At 48.7% G+C, this 19,971-nt stretch overlaps 1 protein-coding gene across 1 annotated transcript; it reads right to left on the bottom strand.

Moving 5' to 3' along the window:
• Positions 1-1,704: 1,704 nt before the first annotated feature.
• RNF187 (ring finger protein 187) lies at positions 1,705-18,651 on the bottom strand. The gene is made up of 5 exons (XM_069540524.1): positions 18,552-18,651; positions 4,484-5,184; positions 3,030-3,122; positions 2,622-2,843; positions 1,705-2,031 (listed from the first exon to the last, which is right to left on the bottom strand). The coding sequence occupies exons 1-5, from the start codon at positions 18,649-18,651 to the stop codon at positions 2,029-2,031; spliced, it is 1,119 nt and encodes a 372-aa protein (XP_069396625.1). The 3' UTR covers positions 1,705-2,028.
• Positions 18,652-19,971: the final 1,320 nt, after the last annotated feature.

The raw sequence follows: 19,971 nt of genomic DNA, 5'->3' as shown, positions 1-19,971 counted from the left end.
AAATCTTACTGGAATCAAAGGCCATCCATGCTGGAGACATTCCTGGCCTGCTGGACACAGGCCGGCAGCTCCTTCCTGTGTCCCCACTGCATCTCAAACTAGAGCCAGGGAGGGGGCCAGAGGTACACCTAGTGTTACCCCTGATCTGAGGAGTCAGGATTATTTATGAGCGTTACTTGGCCAAGGTCCTACAGCTTGCCAAGAGGATGACCCCTTAACTCTCCCATACACAACCAGACAGCTTTTCCCACCCCTCTGCTCGTCATTCTTATGTAGAGAGTATGTGAGAGAAAGGGAGAGACAGCTCATGCGCTGAGAATTCTACCCACATACCGTCAGAAAGCAAGCAACTCCATGCTGGTATCAGAACCTCCCATCTCTCCCCAGCACTGGGCACCCAGGGGGGTACCACATTTCTGGCCTGCACCCCAGCCCCGTCTAGCACATCAGTCTCCAGGCAGCCAACTGAGAGCAGAATGGACAGGCCTCCCAGCAGCTCTCTGCAGAGGAGGAAAGCGGGTAGCTGGATCTCCAGCTGTGGGAAACTGGGGCAGCTCCCCAATTTCACTCAGCAGAAGCAGGAGGTGGAGGGCTCATCAGGGAGAAGTCCAACCCACAGACCCCTGACACGGGGCAGTGCAGACACAGCACCTCCTCAGAGACCAGCCAGGGCATGGAGAGAAGATAGATGGGAGGAGGGACGCCAAGCAAACCGGTTGAAGCGAGCCCTCTTTAGTGGGCTCTGTAAGCGCCGGCTACCAGCCAGGCAGGCCGCCCCCAAGCTCACAGAAACACAAGAGGCCAGCAGCACCAAAGGCCAGTGACTCCCATCTTGAGAGGCTTCGTCCAGAAACGGGCCATCGATCATAACGCTGCACTTTTGGGAATGACTCACAGCCCCAACCACCATCCTTAACACCTGTCTGTGTCAATTCTTGGACCCCTTGACCTTGTCACTTTGCGCTGCTGCAGTTTTCTTTTGGAGGAATCTACACAATGACACTACTACTAAGAGGTTTTGCTAAATTCGTCCAGCAGAGGAAATATGAAGAGAAGCCAGAGGTACGGGGAAATGAAACACCAAGGCGAGGCCTGGGGATGGCCTGAGCCTGGGACTGCTCCTCCTGCCCCAGGAAAAGTCCTGGGTCAGTGAGGGACAGGCAGGTGCACAGGGCAGATAGAGGGTGATGCTAAGGCAGGCTCCGGGGAAAACCACTGGCATCCAAGGGATGGAAAATGGAGAAGAGAAATGAGAGCCGGCTGAGTAGACACCCTCGGAGGCAGAGCAGGGACAGAGCCTGGAGGATATGGCCAGCAAGGGTCTGCACTGCCCCTGACACACAGACTCCATGAGGACCTCAAGGTTCTCATGTTTCTGTGGATAGACCTCAAGCTGTAGGTGTAGGTTTGTGCAACATACGCTGTTGGAGGACCGCAAGCAGAGGTGACAGGTCTGATCTGCCCGCCCTCCCCACCCAGGCACCCTGAACACTCCTTTCCCTTGACACTCACCCCAAATTTAACCTTAACTGCTATGCCCAATGCATGGGTGGGGGTCTGTGGGCCTGGGTGTGCATGTCTGGTGGAGCAGCCCCGTTACAGGCTACATTTAAATGGGGCAGGTGTCAGGTCTGGACAGCCCAGGCCTCCTGGAGATGACGACCACAGCTCATGGAGACCCCGGCAAATCTGACAAGACTTGGGGCAGCGAAAAGAACTTTATGGAGTTGGGATACACTTAGGTTAACTTACCCCCAATACAGATCTCTACAGTGAAATGTTTATAGCCTAGAAACATGAACACCTAGAGGAAAAGGGAACACAAACACTCTTCTGAGGAGCACTGTCTTCAGCAACTCAAGGTGGGCACTTAGAGTTCGCAGCCCACATCTACACCTAGGAGAAGACACTCAGGGTTGGGGTGTCTTGAAGGATGACAGGGGGGTCCAGAAGGAGGCGGATGGAGGAGCTGCTTCAGGCCAGGGATGGAACGAGCTTCCTCTGCCCGGTGCCTGGGCAAGCAGCACATCACTGCATGGGAAGAGAGAGAAGGAGTGAGGGAGCTTCTATCCTGGAAGCCAGGTGACCGGAGAACCCAGCCCCACCAGACCCACACGTCTCCTCACCCACAGTCACCACCCACTTGGAGCTGATTAACCAGTATTGCCAGAAGTGAAATGACACCTCTCAGCTCAGAGGAGGTAAGACAGAGGCTGCTGGCTCCCGGCTCAGACTCAGGGTTGCAAAGAGCCCAGAATCTCCAGATTTAGGCAAAGCCTCAGGGCACAGTGTAAAGGACATTCAGGATGAGGGCATGGCAACCACCATCCTCGCCAGGATCCCTGCCTCTCCTGACCTCAGAGCCATCTCCTACGTGTAGAGCCCCAGGACAGGGCAGGGGCCCAGTGCTTCAATATCGGGATGCAAGTCCCCCCTCTCTGCAAATGTTTCTTCCCACATGGAAGCTGGAGTGTCTCCTGGATTACTCATTCCTGAAATTCAGCCCCAAATGGAAGCCAGGCAGCGGTCTAAAGGCTTCTCTCTTGGTAAGCTACCACCTTGCTAATTCTTGAATCTGTGCCCGCTCTGCACTCCCCTGGCCACCAGGACAGGGTGCCCACCTGGAGCAGCATACTGAGGCCCAGGTTGCGGTGCCTCCTCTCCAGCTCCGACACAGCCTGCAGCAGGGACCTGAACCTCTCCGCTGGGTCCTCATCCTCGTCGTCCAGGGACCCTTCCTCTTTCTCTGCTTCCTGCAGGAAGCGCCCCTCCTCCTCAGCAAAGAAGGCCCGAAGCTTCTTGTAGTCAGTCAGGGCCTTCTTCCTCCGGTCCATCACATGTCCCTACAGGATGGGTGGGTGGCAGGGAGGGATACCCGTGTCCTCGGGCTACCCCGAGACACCGCCCCCCACCGCCCCACAACCGACCACCTCAAGGGAGGAGAGTCCCCTGACCGCCCTGCCAAATAGGGTCAGGGGTACACAGCCACGTTTCCTTGTTCACATGGACTCCAACCCCACCCCACTTGCCTTCCACACAGCAGCGGCGGACTCAGCCTGGCCATGCAGGTCCCGAGCATCGTTCAGATCTTTCCTCATGATCTCCACAGATCCCTTGTTCTCCTGGAAAGAGATGCTGGTTATGGGGTGTGTGGCCACTTCTGAAGGTCTGGGGCCCACCTAAGCCCAGTCCAGAGGGACACTGCACCACCAGAATCCCCTGACGGTCCAGAGGCCTCAGTTCATGGTCTTGGCCCACCAGACACCTCAAAACCCTGCAGGCACCAGAGAGAGTGGTCTTAGTGACCCACTATGCTCTCTCCAGTCTGAGAGAAATATTTGTGCTAAGAATCCAACAGGGTAACTGTACACAAGACCATCCATTGGGGTCCCTAGTGTTACTGTCCCCAGCGTAGGGATGGAGGGTGGTCTCTTTGGGGTGAGGATGGCCACACCCAGGGCCTGCCCAGCTCCATGCACTGACTGGATAGGTGGGGTCCTTCACCAGGAGGAAAGAACACCACCAGTCCCCTGGCCACATGCTCTAGCCCCAAGCAAGCCCCTGGATGCTACACTCCACTGTTTACCCAGGAGACCCCAGGACCCAACCCCTGACACATGTACCCTCAAACGTGCTACTCTCTCCCCTCTGGTGGGCAGAGACCACACTGTTTCCACTCCAGGGGCCTGGCTGTCTTTATTCTCTAAGAAATAAAGTTGAGCCCACCACACACACAGCGGGTCCCTGGGATCCCCAGACCCCAGCTGTGACCAGACTCTCCGATGGCAGGTTCCGACCCAGAATCAAGTGCCACATGTAACGGATGAAAGCACAGTGGAAAAGGTTCCAGAACAAAGTAGGTTAAGGGACTCGAGAGAAGACGGAATGGGAGGGGGGCGCACAGGACTCCAGAGGGGCCGATAGCCTCAGGCCCCGTCCCCTAAGAGGGGACTTTGCTCGTCGGGGCAGGGCTACCATAGCGTGACGTCACGCCAGGGGCAGGGCAGTAACACAAAAGGGGCAAGGCATGGGGGCGGGGCCCACAGCAGGACTGTCTGCCCCTGCGGGGTGGGGCAGGCCAGTACAACACTGAGAAGGCGGCAGGGGCATCCTGGGGGGAAGCGGGGGACGATGGGGAGAAAGGGCACTGTCCAGGGATGGGGAAAGGGGGACTGGATACCTGCCGAAGTTAGGGTAGTGGAGAGGAAGCAACTTCTGGGGGTAGGGAATGGGGGAACAAGGCACCGTCCAGGGATGGGAGAAAGGGTTCTGCGCACCGTACAGAGGAAGGAAGCAAAAGGGACAGGGCAACAACTGGGGTATTGGGGGGGGGGGTGTCAGAGCACCGTCCAAAAGATGGAGATTGGGGCCCAGGGCGCCATCCGGATAATACGGAGGGGGAACAGGGCGCAGTCTGGGGATGGGAAGGGGGACAGGGCACCCTCCGGGGAAGGGCAGCGCATGGGACGCCGCCCGCGCGCACCTTGCCGCGCAGCGCCTTCCTCCAGCGGGGCTCCCACTCGGGCGGCTCGGGCCCCGCGGCCATGCGGCAAGCGGCGCACAGCGGGCCCCCGTCGGCTCGGCACAGCAGCTGCAGCGCCGCCTCAGAGGCCGGGCCGTCGCGCGCGGGCGCCGCGGCAGCCTCCTCGAGCGCCAGCAGGCGGCGGCTGAGCGGCGGGCGGCCGGGCTCCACAGCGCGCTGCCAGCAGTCGTCGGCGCACTCGGGACACGGGAAGGGCCCGTCCTCCTCCGCCCAGAATCGCACCACGCACGCCCGGCAGAAGCGATGGCCGCAGTCGGCGCGCACCGGCTCGCGAGGCGCGCGCTGGCACAGGGCGCAGGCGGCCTCGGCTGGGCCCGCGGGAAGCGCCAGGGCAGCGGCGGCGGGGCCCTCGAGGAGGGCGCAGACAGGGACGCGGACCGGGGAGCACAGGTGGCTGGGCTGGCGAGGCCGGAGACACGGGGGAAAGCCGGGGACCGGGACGCAGGAAAAGCGCGGCCGGAGAGCCGGGGACGGGGATGTGCGGACGGGGATGGAGAGCAGGGACGAAGGACAAGAATGGCGACTGGGATAGTTGGGCGCCCGGCGCAGGGTCCTGGCAGGCGTGTGCTCCACGCAGGGTCCTGGCAGTGGTGTACTCCAGTCTCCCGGGTCCTGACAGGCCGCTACACTCCGCCTGGGTCCTGGCAGCGATGTACACTCTCCCCGCCCCCCCGCCCCGCCCAGCTAACAGTGACGCGCTTCAGCCTCCCGCCCGCGGGCCGACCCACGTCCTTGCACGCTGAAATCTTACAGGGATTGTCACTTCTCCCATAAGTGACTCGTGTGCGAAAGGGAAACAGTTTTATTTGAAAAGTCCATTTTAAACGTCTTTTTTGTAAGCTGCTAGGACCTGAGCTGCAAGCGCCTCCTCCGGGCGCAACGCCCACGCGGGGTGGGGACTGGGCTGGAATACGGCCTGCGTGGGACGCTTCCTGGGCACCCTCCCACGTGAAATCGTTCTGTGTGCACCGAACCGCGTGTGCCTTCCCCGCGTGCGTGGGTCCGGCGTGGACTCTCAGAGGAACACGTCTTGTGAGGGCCACCCCACGTGGGTGGCCAACGTCCTACCTGGAGCCCAGGCTTTAGGTCCCCAGTTCGCCCCTGAGCCTCAGGCACGGGGAATCCAGCGGCGAGGAAACTCATTGATTCAGAGTGAAGACTTGTGATAAGACCCAGGGCTACCAGTCTCCAGGTCCATACCAGGAAATTCGTTAGCATTTCTTTAAAGACAAAAAAGGTTTAGGGAAGGAGCGGTCTGGTGGTTTGTTTTTGGTTTTTTGTTGTTTTAACCAAGCACTTGGTTTTAAAAAAATGCAATTTTTAATTTTTTAGAAGTGAATCTGGGGCTTCCCTGGTGGCGCAGTGGTTGAGAGTCCTCCTGCCGATGCAGGGGACACGGGTTCGTGCCCCGCCGCGAAGATCCCACAAGCCGCGGAGCGGCTAGGCCCGTGAGCCATGGCCGCTGAGCCTGCGCGTCCGTAGCCTGTGCTCCGCAACGGGAGAGGCCACAACAGTGAGAGGCCCGCGTACCGCAAAAAAAAGAAAAAAAAAAAAGTGAATCTGTTATTCCGCATAAGTGCAAAATCTTTCTAGGTATTGCTCTTTGGTTTTGTGGGGACTTTTTTTGTTTTTTTTTAAATCTGATGTTGACTTAACAAAAAACACGTAAAAGTTAAGTTTTATTCAGGCACCTTACTGAGGCCTGTAGCCAGGAAATAGCTGTTGACTGAAGAAAATGCACAACCTAAACGTTGAGGGTTATATTTTATTTGGCAGACTTTCTAAGGACCTCAGCCAGGAAGAGAGCCTCTCAGGAGCCAGGTATTATAGGAGTTTTGGCAACAAAAACCAGGTTTGGAACAACAAAAGATTACTGTTGAAGAAAACCGGGGGCTTCCCTGGTGGCGCACTGGTTGAGAGTCCGCCTGCCGATGTAGGGGACAGGGGTTCATGCCCCAGTCCGGGAAGATCCCACATGACGCGGAGCGGCCGGGCCGTGAGCCATGGCCGCTGAGCCTGCGCGTCCGGAGCCTGTGCTCCGCAACGGGAGAGGCCACAGCAGTGAGAGGCCCGCGTATCGCAAAACAAACAAACAAACAAAAAAACCCAGACATCTTAAATTAATGAATTTAGTGCTTTTTTTTTTAATGTATGGGAAGATACAATAGTCTGGGCTTATTGGAATCATTCCTTTGATAGGGACCTTAACCATCTAGGGCCAGTACCCTGTTTTTCTCCTTTCTGAATCCCCTCAGGGTGCATAGTTGGGGTGGCTGTGGTGCCACAACATCCTTTGTTTACTAATAAGGCAAGCTGGTCGTCTTTATCCACACAGCCTCTCCTTACCTCTGAAGGGACTGGTCCAAAGAGGTAGTGGAGGAGCCAGTATATATTAGAATTGTTTTGGCTGGGAAATACTTGTAGTCAAGCATACATTTTGATAAAAGATTACTGCTAATCACAAGGAACAGATATCTCAAGTTACTGATTTTAGTGCTTTTCTATCTATGGGAAGATGCAAGAATATGGGGTCATTGAAAGTATTCCTTAGATATGCATTTTAACTGTCTGGGGGCCTGGTAAATCCAAAGTGCAGAATGTTTCATCATTTTTTCCCCCATCTTGAATTCCCCTCAGGGCACACTGTCAGTGGGCGACTGTAGTGGGTTGCAACTTACCTCTTTCTATAACAGGGTGATGAGTGACACTCTATTCTCTTTGTTTACACTGGCATAGACTTGAAAATGCACTAAATGAGCGGTTGGAAGTGTGACTGGAAAACAGGTTAGTTCTGTGGAGCAGTTGTTAGAAGGAGGAAAGCACTTCAGGCCGAGCCTAGCTGATTTGTTGGGTAGACTAGGAACACAGTGGAGAGAAAAGTGGGGGAAAAGAAAAAGAAAATCAATGAGCAAAGGCCATGATAATTCAGTGAGTGTGAAAAATAATCAGGCACAACCATTAAAGGCAAATAACCAAACTAGGAAGATGTCAGCCACAAATATACAAAGAGTTCATACAATTTGGAACTGAAAAGTACAACGGAAAAATACCCCCTGCCCCATGGAATTTGTCAGCTCACAGAGAAAATGCAAATGCTGAATAGACATGAGAAAAAATACACACTCTAACCAGTTACCAAGAAATAGAAACATAAAGTGAGACCTTTTTTTTTCACTATTAAGTTGGGAGACCCTGTTACTAAACCAAACCTGGGTCCATTCATCCATGTCGCAGCAAAGCCAATCAGTCTGCTGACACTGAGTTGTGGTGAAGGAAAGTATGCAGGGTGCCAAGCAAGGAGAATGGGCAGCTCATGCTCAAAAAGCCCAAACTCCCCAGTGGATTTTAGGGAAAGGTTTTTAAAGGCAGCATTTGGGGTAAGCAGCTGGGGGACTTTCTTCTGACTGGCTGGTGATGAGATAACAAGGGGATATTTCAGAAATCCTAAACATCTGGTTCCAACACTGGTTCCAACCAGTCTTGGGTCTACCTGCTTGTCAGCATGTAGTCACCATCCTCCACCTGGGTGGGGGTCTTAGTTTCTGCAGAACAACTCAAGAATTTGCATCAGATTATTATTATGTCCCTTGAGGAGGAAATAGGACTCTGTTTTATTGCTGAACTATTTTTCAAGCTCTCTTGCTTAATGCTTTTCCTTTGTTTCTGCATTCCATCACTTCCCTAATTAGAGCCTGAGTCTGCTCCTCCAAACTCAGGGAAGGCCTAGGACACTAATGCCTTTTTCTACAAACAAGGAATGGGGGATATGGAGGGGATTTTGTACCTGGGAAGTCCCTCCTGCTGGGTTTCAACCAAAAAAACCCTGATTTTGCAGATATTGCTTCTGGGAGACAATGTAGCAGTATGTGTTAAGGATCTTCAGATTTTTCATAACCTTTGGAATTCCTTTTCTCAAAATATGTTCTATAAAAATAACCCAAAAGTGGAAATAAATCGTCATTTGGTTTGGTCTGGAGAAGTGTTTGTCATATCACTATTTGGGAGGGGGGGAAGCTTAAAGTCCAATAATAGGGGAATGACTCAGCAAATTATAGCAGCCATCAATTTGAAGATGTATGCATGAAAGATTTTTGGAAATGAGGAATGACAAACATTGTTAGAACCCATCCATGACCTGCTCCCAACTCCAATGTGTGGATTTTTCCCCACAACAGGCAATTCTCTGTGTTTACAATTTAACTTAATTTTGACACTCCTGGAGATAGCATCAAACCCCACAGGTTAAGGGCTCAGTGATACAAGACTGCCCCCCTGCAACTTCAGTTGCCACTCACAAATCCAAGCATCACCTGTGATACTATAGTATCACAAATGTCTATAGACCAGAGGGTCTCATCACAGTATCACACTATCCTTCGTTAAGACCAGCAGAATCAAAATTGTGTTGTGCAGAATTCCCATTTTCCAAGACAGACTCAAACTGGCATTTTCCCTCCAGCTTCCTTTGTACCCTCCAGGAGAGAGACAAGGAATGGGAGAAGAGAGGGCAAAAGAAGAGATGTGCATTCTCTCCCTCATCTGCTTCTTGAACCATCCAGAGAACTGAAGACTCCCACTTTCAGGTCAGAGGCAGAATAAGAGTGGGTGATGGTCTGAATTATTGCTCAGAATAACATTTCATAAATACCACCGATACAGTAGGACACTTGGTAGGCTCTGAGCATCTTGATGCTGACATCAAAGACATCAAAGAACTAAATAAGGGACTTCCCTGGTGGCGCAGTGGTTAAGAATCTACCTGCCAATGCAGCGGACATGGGTTCAATCCCTGGTCTGGGAAGATCCCACATGCCATGGAGCAACTAAGGCTGAGCGCCACAACTACTGGGCCTGTGCTGTAGAGCCCACGAGCCACAACTACAGAGCCCCTGTGCCACAACTACTGAAGCCCACGGACCTAGAGCCCGTGCTCTGCAACGAAGAGTAGCCCCTGCCTGCCGCAACTAGAGAAAGCCTGCATGCAGCAATGAAGACCCAACGCAGCTGAAAATAAATAAATAAATTAATTAATTAATTTTAAAAACCCCAAAGCTTTATTTTAAAAAAAGAACTAAATAAGAGAATGCCTCACCATGAAAGGGCAGAATTCCCGGTTTTGCTGGTTCTGAACCATATTCCATATTTCTCAATATTGTATTTTAAATAGGTTAGTATAAAGTTTTGAGATTAAATTAGTAACAATGAAAAAATCTGAATATTTTCTATAAGTGTGACAAAGTAGTTTTTTTTTTAAGGTAACAAAAAAATAGACCACTAGAAGAGAAATAAAGGATTCTAAGGGTAGCAGAATATACTACCCCAAAATGTGTCACTTTGGCATAAAGATTATTTTGAGCTGGAGGCAAATGAGGATCAACAGTTGCAGAAAGATGCCTTCCCAGAGTTTCCTTAACTGACTAAAAGCAGAAACTTCTGAAAAATGAAAACCGCCATAAGTGCCCTCTCGGGGAAGTCTTCTGGCTGTGAAGATGATGGAAAGTCAGGGCCAAGATGGACCTGCACTAATGACACTTGTCTTCCATTGGTTTCCCCCCAAATATTTACCTTCCCATAGCTTGACACCCCTGGAAGCCTAAAACCCTTTTCCTTTCTCTTGTCACTTCTCTACAGGTTTATTTGTTAAGATGCTGTATAAGCCCAAGTTCTAACCTGAGATTTCTTCCGTGTGATGTGCACCATATGCATTAATAAACTATTTTTCTCTTGTTGATCCAATGGGTTGTTTGTTTGTTTGTTTGTTTTTGTCAGTCTAATTATGGGGTCTCAGCCAATGAAACTAAGATGAGAAGAGGGAAAAGTTTTTCTCTCCTTAAGTTTTCATTAAAGGAAGTTGTAATCGCACATCAACCTAATGATTTGATGTGTGTTTTATTGCATTTCGAGTTACCCTATTTTAAGTTCTGTTTTCACAAACCAAACAAAAGGGGATGGTAAAGAGATCTTCAACTACGGGTGTAGGAGAAATGATTGAAGAGCTGAGGGTGTTGAGGTTAAGAAGATACAACTCTGGAAATTTCATGTCTGGCATGTGGAAAAAGAATAGAAAGCAATTTTTATTTCTCAGAAAAGACAGAAATAGGACTAAGAAATACAACTTACTAGGAGGCAAATTTGAAGTCGTTATGTTTATGATATTGTGATGTATAATAAGAAATATATATTTGGCCTTCCTCCCTATTCCTAGCACAGAGCTCCTAAAACCCTGGGAATTTCCTAAGTGATGAGAATCATAAAGTTGTCCTGATATTCAAAACGAACCTCTGTCAGTGACATCACGGTTTGTGTTAATGAGGTAACTTTTGGAAAGTTCTTGAGGATGGGAGCAGGTTGCCAGGGGAACCAATCTAGTAAGAGAGGGTTGGAAGTTTTAGTCCCACCCTCCATAAAAACCCAGAAGGATGGGGTTTGGAGAGCTTCCAGGTCGATGAACACCTGGAGATTTGGAGAGGGTGGCATGCCCAGAGAGGGCATGGAAGCTCTGTGCCCTTTCCCCATACCTTGCCCTGTGCATCTCTTGTACCTGGCTGTTCCCAAGTTATATCCTTTTATGATAAACTGGTGATTAGTAAGTAACATGTTTCTCAGAGTTCTGTGAACTGCTCTAGCAAAGTAATCAAACCCAAGGAGGAAGACAAGGAAACTTCTGATCTATAGTGGGGTCAGTCAGAAGCACAGGTGACAACCTGAACTTTCAATTGGAGTCTGAATTGGGGACAGGCTTGTAGAACTGAGCCCTTAACCTGTGAGACTTGATGCTATCTCCAGTTAGGTAGTGACAGAATTGAGTTAACTGCCTGTGAGAAAAACACAAACATCAGAATTGATGTCAGATTTGGAATGATATTCCTCCAAATTTTCCATGTTCTAATGAAAAAAAAAAATCACAGAGTGTTAAAGCTGAGATTGGTGTTCAGGATGGTTCAGTCCATCCCATGTCTGACCTAAAGAGGCTGAAAGCCACACACGTCAGGGTGGTACCTCCACAAAACTACCAGACTGCCTTAAATAAGGACTCTTTCATATTTTCATTTGTATTTTTCTGCTTCAAAGAAAATTATTGTCTCATTTTAGAACTGAAGAGGGAAAAAAATCAGGATGGGGTATTTGTTGGTTTCCAACAAATTAAACGTATTGAAAGGAAAAAGGTGAGTGGCAAATATAAATTGCAATTATGGTATTATCTGTGAGAATAGTTTTCCAGACTTTTCTAGATTTTCATAATAATATGCTTGAAAACTTGTTTCTAAACATGTATTTATTCCTGATACATTTAAAGCTGTATCCACTCTTAAGTACAGCTAAGCTCTATCACATATATTCTTTTAGGTGGTATTTCTTTTTATTAGGATCTAAATATTTTTAATTCCCCATATGATCTCTTTTTTAACCCAGATATTATCTAGCTATATATTACTTAGTTTCCAAATATACAGAATTTGTAACTACAATTTGGTTAATAATTTATACTTTACTACACTACAGATGTAGAACACAAGAGTTTGGAATTTAATGAGCTCTCCTCTATGACTGAATGGATGGGTTATTTTTGCAAATGGTCCCTGTGTGCTCAAAAGGAAAGTGGGTCCTCTGCTTGCTGGTTATAGTTCCAAAATCTTGAGGTTATTAATTGTGTTATTGAGCTCTTCAATATCACTGCTTGGTGGGCTTCCCTGAGGGCGCAGTGGTTAAAAATCCACCTGCCAATGCAGGGGACACGGGTTTGAGCCCTGGTCCAGGAAGATCCCACATACTGCAGAGCAACTAGACCCATACGCCACAACTACTGAGCCTGCACTCTAGAGCCCGCGAGCCACAACTACTGAGCCCGTGTGCCTAGAGCCCATGCTCTGCAACAAGAGAAGCCACCGCAATGAGAAGCCCACGCATCACAACAAAGATCAGCCCCTACCTGCTGCAACTAGAGAAAGCCCGCGTGCAGCAACGAATACCCAACACAGCCAAAAAGTAAATTAATTAATTAAAAAATATATATCACTGCTTAGTTTGTATTTGATTTCTCAGTGTCTGTGTGTGATAGGTGTTAAAAATCTGTGACAATGGTGATTTACCCATTTCCACATGGATTGCAATTAGCTGGTATTTTGAAGTGATATGAAGTGCATTTATGCTTAAGATGATTATGTTGACTTGATCTAGTGTTCACTGTATCAGAATGTAATGTCCATCTTTGTCATTTATGATCATTTTTACCTCAAATTATACTTTTTTTAGATCCTAAGATATAAACATGGTAGAAAATGAGAAATATCAGAAATACCTAGAAATCATTTATACTGAAATTACTACATCAAAATGCGTGGGACCCAAATAAGCCATACTTAAAGGAAAGGTTTCTTTAAGCTCATTTATGGGGGTGGAGGCTGGGGAGAGGAACTAACCATTTGTTAGGGATCGAATTGAGTCCAGCAAAAAGATGAAAAGAAGTGTTGAAGTCTGTTAACCTGAAACAAATAGACTGTCAGTATCTCTCCAGCAAAGATGAGTTTATTCGGGATCAGCAGAGAATTGCAACTTGGGGTCTGCAACCATGGTGAGCCTCATGCAAATCCCCACATGGCAAGGGAAGGAGAACACTTTTATAGAGAGGAAAAGAAAGTTGGGAGGGCCACAGTAAACAAAGAGTTCTTGTCTTCATTGGCTGAGTCCTTGCCAGAAAAGAGGAGCATTCTTTCTTCTTCCTATTGGGCTCTGCTGTCATTGCAGCACATGAGAGCTCCCTCTTCTGGTCTCCAAACTCTATTTAGGAAACCCAGCAGGAGTCTGCGGGGCCTTCCCAGAGACAGACACCAGCTGACCCCTGTGTCCCCTGCCTCTTGTTTGTAAAAAAGCTTTAGCTTCCTAGGCCTCCCCCGACTCTCAAAGAACAAATTTAATCAGAGAAATGAGAAAATGCAGAAACAAAGGAAAACAGTTAAGCAAGACAAAATAATAGTTTAGCCATAAAACAAAGTCAAGAACCTTTAGTTCCTCCCCAAGTCCAGGTTGTCATCTATGCTTCCGAGCCACCGACTATAGATCAGAGGTTTTCATAACCTCCTCCTTGGGTTCCATTAATTTGCTAGAGTGGCTCACAGAATACAGAGAAACATTTTACCTACTACATCACTGGTTTATCATAAAAGCATATAACATGGGAACAGCCAGGTGGAAGAGATGAATAGGGCAAGATATGGGGAAAGAGTACGGAGCTTTCATGCCCTCTCTGAGCAAACCACTCTCTCCAAATCTCTAGGTGTTCACTGACCTGGAAGCTCTCCAAACCCCATCCTTTTGAGTTTTTATGGAGGCTTCATTACATAGTCATGATTGATTAAATCATTGGCCATTGATAATGGATTCAACCTCTAGCCCCTCTCCCCTCCTGGGAGGTCAGGGTGGGACTGAAACTTCCAACCCCATCTCACTAGGTTGGTTCCCCTGGCAACCTGCGCCCATCCTCAAGGACTTTCCAAAAGTCACCTCATTAACACAGTCTGGTGTCATTGACAGAGGTTTATTTTGAATATCAAGATACCTTTATGATTCTCATCACTTAGGAAATTCCAAGGGTTTTAGGAGCTCTGAGCTATGAATAGGGAGAAAGACCAAATATATATTTCTTATTATACATAACAATACCACACCTTCAAAATATTTCCAGTACTTCATTAAACTTTTGTAAAAAGTGCACTGGAAAGCAGGTAAGCAAGGAAAATGGGCATAACAGGGAAGATATTTGGGAATATATGTAAATAAACAAGAGATGATCATTACACAGACCAATGATGGTAATGAGCCTTGAGCTGTGAAGTATGATTAGTAACTTATTGTACAAATAGCAAAATATAAATAATAGTTGAATATTGTACTATACACTTAAAATCTTTTGAGAGGGTAATTTCATGTGTTTTTTACCAAAATAAAATAAATAAATAAAATTTGGAATTTCTTCCTGGATTTTTTAAAATCTCAATTCCATTGTCCAAGCCTGTTCTTGCTTAACTAAAATAACTCAAATGAATGACTACTCCCTTATCTCACGGGGTTCTCAAATCTAGGATGAAAAAAAATGGGCCAGTTTGCATCAGCTCAAGTAAATACCAGTGTAATACTTTAATAAAATGGCACAAGTAAATTTTCTAGGAAGTGAAATCTATTTCATCTTGATGCGTCAGGACCAAAAGTGACAGAAACTAATTTGAACCATAGAATTGAAAATGCAGGAGGTACCTTCCTTGGCTCCTCATCTCGGTCCACTAGGGTTGCTATCATACTATAGACTGGGTGGATTAAAAGCAACAGACACTTATTTCTCATAATTCTGGAGGCTGGGAGTTCAGCGTCAAGGTGCTGGAAAATTTGGGTTCTGGAGAGAGCCCACTTTCTGATTCATTGATTGATGACTTTTCACTGTGTCCTCAGATAACAGAAGGGGCAGGGGAGCGCTCTTTTATAAGGGCACTAATCCCATTCCTGAGGGCACCACCCTCACGACCTAATTACCTCCCAAAGGCCCCACCTCCTAACACCATCACCCTGGGATTTCAACATGAAGTTTGGCGGGGAGTGCTATTCACACCACAGCACTCCTGAAAGGGTGTTGTGCCATCCAGCTCTCATCCAGCAGAGCTCTAATGGCCGAATGTCTTCAGGATATATGCCACGTCTTCTCTCCAAGCTCTTCCTTCTGGTGGAGTCCCCAGGCAGGTGTCTCCTATTGGCAGCCTTCAGCTTCTACTACAATCAATCTGAGCCTAGCAAACTGTGCTATTGTGATCTATAATAAGAAATATATATTTGGTCTTCCTCCTTCTCCTGGTACAGAGCTCCTGAAACCACTGGAATTTCCTATAATAAAAGCAATAAAGGTGTCATTTGTTCTGTTAATGAGGTGACTTTTGGAAAGGCCCTAAGGATGGGAGCTGGTTGCCAGGGGAACCAATCATGTAATCAAGGGATTGGCACTTGCAGTACCACCCCCTGACCTCCAGGGAGTGAAGAGGGGCTGGAGATTGAATCAGCTGCCAATGTCCAATAATTTAATCAATTATGCCTATGTAATGGAGGCTCCAAAACAGCCAGAAGGACTGGTTCCAGGGAGCTTCTGGGTTGGTAGAAATTTGGGGAGAGTGGCACAAGCAGAGAGGGCATGGAAGCTGGAGCCCTTTCCCCGGGGCCTTGCCCTGTGCATCTCTTCCACCTGGCTGTTCCTGAGTTACGTCCTCTAATAATAAACCAGTAATCTAGGAAGTGAAATGCTTCTCTGCGTTCTGTGAGCTGCTCTAGCAAATTAATCAAACCCAAGGAGGGGGTCATGGGAACCTCTGATTCGGTGGGACAGAAGCACAGAAGACAACTGGACTTGTCACTGGCATCTGAAGAGTGTGTGGTGGGGGGCAGTCTTGTCGGACTGAACCCTTAATCTGTGGGATCTGATGCTATCTCCAGGTAGATGGTGTCAGAATTTAGTTGAATTGTAAGACACCCAGCTGGTGTTGCAGAATTGCTTGGTGGTATGGAGAACCAATCCCACCCCACGTTGGAATTGGAGTCAGAATCCTTTTGTAAACAAGAGTTCCTCTCTTCCAAATGCCTCAACCAACGCTTAGAGTTGGTGTCATGCTGGTCACTGAGATTGTCGCCATGACCAGGGAAAGGGTCTGAGTGATCAAACCTCCTGTTCAGGGCTGGGACCAGCACCAGCCAGAGAAAGGCAGTAAATTCTGGGCAAGCCCGACCACATGGAGCCACATATTAGCCAGGAGGCCAAGGGAAGAAAGAGAGGAGATGAGTAAGAGAACACAGGAAGGCCTACAAAGTCACCTGCTAGGCTGTGGAGTTGACGGGCTTGGAGATGACCTCACCACTCCAGGAGATAACCCAGGTGAGGAGAGACCACTATCCATGCCCAGGAGCCAGGACCAGAGCCCATATCACTGCCAGGATGCTCCTGGAGAACATGCTAGCTGCAACCTCCACCCTCCAGGAGAAGGGAATAACTTTTGTAAAATTAATGATTAAACTTACAGATAGCAAATGTTGTTTCTTTTAATGCTCCAGTATTAAAAACAAACTTTGGACAATGTTTTAACTTTTTCAACTCAAAAATCATGTCAAAACTAATGACTCAATTTAATGTTTTAATTGCAAATATAGTGCTAACTTTTTTAGATATTTTAGTCAAAACTTTTAAATAATTCAATGTCCTAAAAATTCCAAATATCCCAATGATATTTCTAAGCTTAAAGCAATATTAAGAATATTTCTAGGGGCTTGAGTCACTATATACAACTCATATAAAGTTATTCCATCATCCCAACCTAAGCAAATAGGAGTTTCTTTCCCAGGGCTCTGAAGGGAATGAACGATAGGGCACTGTTTCCTAGAGATCAGAAACAATTCACCAAGGAGCACCATGCCTTTCATATGTGAACTCACCAATCCAGAGCCCACACCCTAAGCATCTCCTCTCACATTCATGGGCAGGCCACTGTCCACCTGCCCTCATCACCCCAGGGCAGGTACCACACAACTAGGGACAGGCCCTATGCCCCGAGCCAGCTGAAATTACTCAAACCAGGCAATCCTGAGTCTGCTTGCCCTACCTTATCTTGCCTTTCCTGTAGAAAAAACAAGGGTCTTTCTCAAGATTTCCCCTCGCTCCCCCTGCTTCCTAGCAGACCCTGCTGTTTCTCAGTGTGGCCTGGCCCTGTGAGGTGTGTTGTGCCCCTCCTCTTGGGAACTGTGAGTATAACAGCTATCTTTTCAATGGCAGTCATGTCTTGATCTGTTGGCCTCACCATACCTGAATAACAACAGTAATAAGTTTTTTAATTGGCTGTATTTTAAAAGTGAGACAAAGCCAAGAGCAAGAGGCAGCAGTGGGAGACAAGTTCCTAATTATGGGTGGGCGTCAGTGGCTGTGTGCAGAGCCAGGGCTTACACAGAAGGGGAATGTGACCAGGTTCCGTAATATCCCCATGCTCAGATGCCGGGTTGCAAGGGAGGCTAAGAGTAAGTTTATCTGTCATTTTTCCAGGAGCAACAGCACCCAGCCCCTTTCTAGAATCTGAGGAAGTTGCAATAAGCATTAAAACTGCTTACTTCTAAGGCAAAACCAATTCTTGGTTGTGGAGAAACAAAGCCATGCAAATAAAGTGAATATCAATCTACAGGGGAAAGGTTGAGTTCAATAGAATGTATGCTGGGCAGCCAGGAGTTATGCAGTCACGGAAAAGATTCAGAGCTTTCCCAGAAAATCTGAAGGGAGGCCTTACGAAAGACTAGGTAAATCTATGCATATCAAAATCACATATTGTGAAACAATTACACAAAAACAATACCTGCATAACTAATAAAGAAGAATTCATGGAAAGTTGTTACTCTACATGGGGAAGGGAAGTGGAATGAGAAGCAGGGGGACAGGCAGGTGGTAGCATATGCCCTTTGATAAACCCATGCAGGTGTGGGTACCTGGAATAGGAGTTTAAAATAGCCAACCAAAGGCACCACCCAACACAGCCACTGGACACTGTACTCCCAGCCTGCCTGGAAAATCATTTTTCGAGCCCATTCCACATTGGAAAATATTACAGGAGGTTATTGCTTCTCTAGAAAAGAGAGCCTGCGCTTAGGTATGAGGACTTATTTGGTGTTCCAGCATAGGACTCTGGGAAGGATGCTGTACACAGAATCTAAGGCTGCAGACAACACCAAAAGAAGATGAGCCTGGGGTCTCGGGTCCTGACTCGAAGGAGTCTCTAAGGGAGACCTGGTGGTGAGCTCATTACCATAACCAGGCCTGTGATTGAAGAGTTCCAAACTCGAACCCATCATCCCCGCTCCGCTCCCCACCCCCCAGCTCTTCCCCTCCTAAAGTGTGGGAAAAGTTCCGTCCCTCCCAAAATTCTGGACAGTCCCCCTCCCCGCCAAGACAGCGAAAGAAAAGCCAAGGGCACTCGGAAAACCCCCACAAGTCACTTGATACCGCGCGCGGGTGGCCTCAGAACAGCCAGTCGCTTTGCTAGCGTCTCCATTTCACGCCCAAGGACCCGGATGCGGCGCGCTCGATGAGGGTCCTTGGGCATGACCCGGACGCGACGGGCGGGAATGGTGCACAGGAGGGTGACCGCAGAGCCCCCACCCACCCAGGCCGTCCTGGCGCTGGGATCCTGCGCGACGGGGCTTCCCAGACACAGAAAGAGTAGCGCGCGGGATACAGGGACGCGCGGACACAGGATTTCAAGGGTGCTAGATAGAGGAGCTCAAGGGCGTACGAGTGCCGCAGTGCCGGGACGTAAAGGGATGGCAAGCGGCACACACCGTGCAAAGACACAGATGGGAGGGAGGGTTGTGGAGGTGGAGGGGAACCTTCCCTGAAGAACCCGCTCCCGCCTACACTCTGGGGACTGCCCGCGCAGGATCAGAAAGAGCGGCAGCCTCCGGTATTTACCCGAAAGGGCTCATCTGGATTGGTTCAAACTCAATCTTGCCCGCCCCTCACGACAAACCTATTGGCTAAGGCGCCTCCTCGAGCTTTCCAAGGCTTTCTATTATTCCACCACCTCTGCTGCGTCCTTCAATTTGGCGTGTGAGTTTGCAATTTCCTGTATTTTATGCACATTTGTGCCTTAATGTTTTCACCCATGTCTTTGGATATTATCGTGATTTCCTGACGCGCTCGTAACACAGAAATGCTCCTGCTTTGGGGCGGGGGCTGGAGGGGTCGGGGGGGGGGAGGGGCTGGACAAAACCACCCAGACAAGCCCTGGGATGTCCCCTGTGTGTGTCACGGGTGAGGCCATCTGCCCACCCATCCCCCAGTCACCTTCCGTCACCTTCCCTTCGCCCCCACCCCGTCCATCTCCCAGGACCCTCCCTACACCCCTCATCGCGCAGCTTTCCTTTCTGTAAAACCCACCATTCCCATCCCTCCTCCTGCCCAGCTCCTGGCCTCCTCCGGACACCTCTCCCCACAGCCCCCAATGCCCCGCTCCACAGTCCTTCTCCCCCACCCCCTAGCTCTCCCTTCCCAGGTCCAGACTAGGTCTCCTGAAAATACCAGAAATATAAAATATAGCAATAAAAAATTATTGTCATAAAATCTCGTCTGTGTTTTCTGTATTTTCTTAATACTGCTGGAAGTTGCTAGATTCACTTTCAACACCCCTTAAGATCTTTTAATTAATGTAGTTAGATAGGAAGTAAGAGATAAACACTGTGTATGCATGGGGAGGGGTGACATTTCCCTGGAAGAACAAACAATTAGAGCCGCCCATGCACCGGTGCAGCTTCGAGCTGGCAGTGGGGAGGGGCTTGGGTGCCTGTGCCCACTGACCCCAGCCTTGCCTCTGACGCCTTCTGCGTCCCCACGGTCTATCCGGGTGTGACTGTCGCAGCTAAGAAGC

The sequence above is a fragment of the Delphinus delphis genome, chromosome 3 (genome assembly GCF_949987515.2).
Source record: "Delphinus delphis chromosome 3, mDelDel1.2, whole genome shotgun sequence".
Lineage (NCBI taxonomy): Eukaryota > Metazoa > Chordata > Mammalia > Artiodactyla > Delphinidae > Delphinus > Delphinus delphis.
The sequence above is the reverse complement of the archived record's forward strand: the minus strand, read 5'-3'. Positions and strand labels throughout refer to the sequence as shown.

What these genes read in the sequence shown, in the direction of transcription:
- RNF187 (XM_069540524.1), bottom strand. Translation starts at nt 18,651, where the DNA reads ATGCCCAAGGACCCTCATCGAGCGCGCCGCATCCGGGTCCTTGGGCGT. An exon ending in TCTGAGGCCACCCGCGCGCG is followed by an intron (nt 5,185 to 18,551) that starts GTATCAAGTGAC and finishes CATCGCTGCCAG; the next exon opens with GACCCAGGCGGAGTGTAGCG. An exon ending in GGAAGGCGCTGCGCGGCAAG is followed by an intron (nt 3,123 to 4,483) that starts GTGCGCGCGGGC and finishes ATCTCTTTCCAG; the next exon opens with GAGAACAAGGGATCTGTGGA.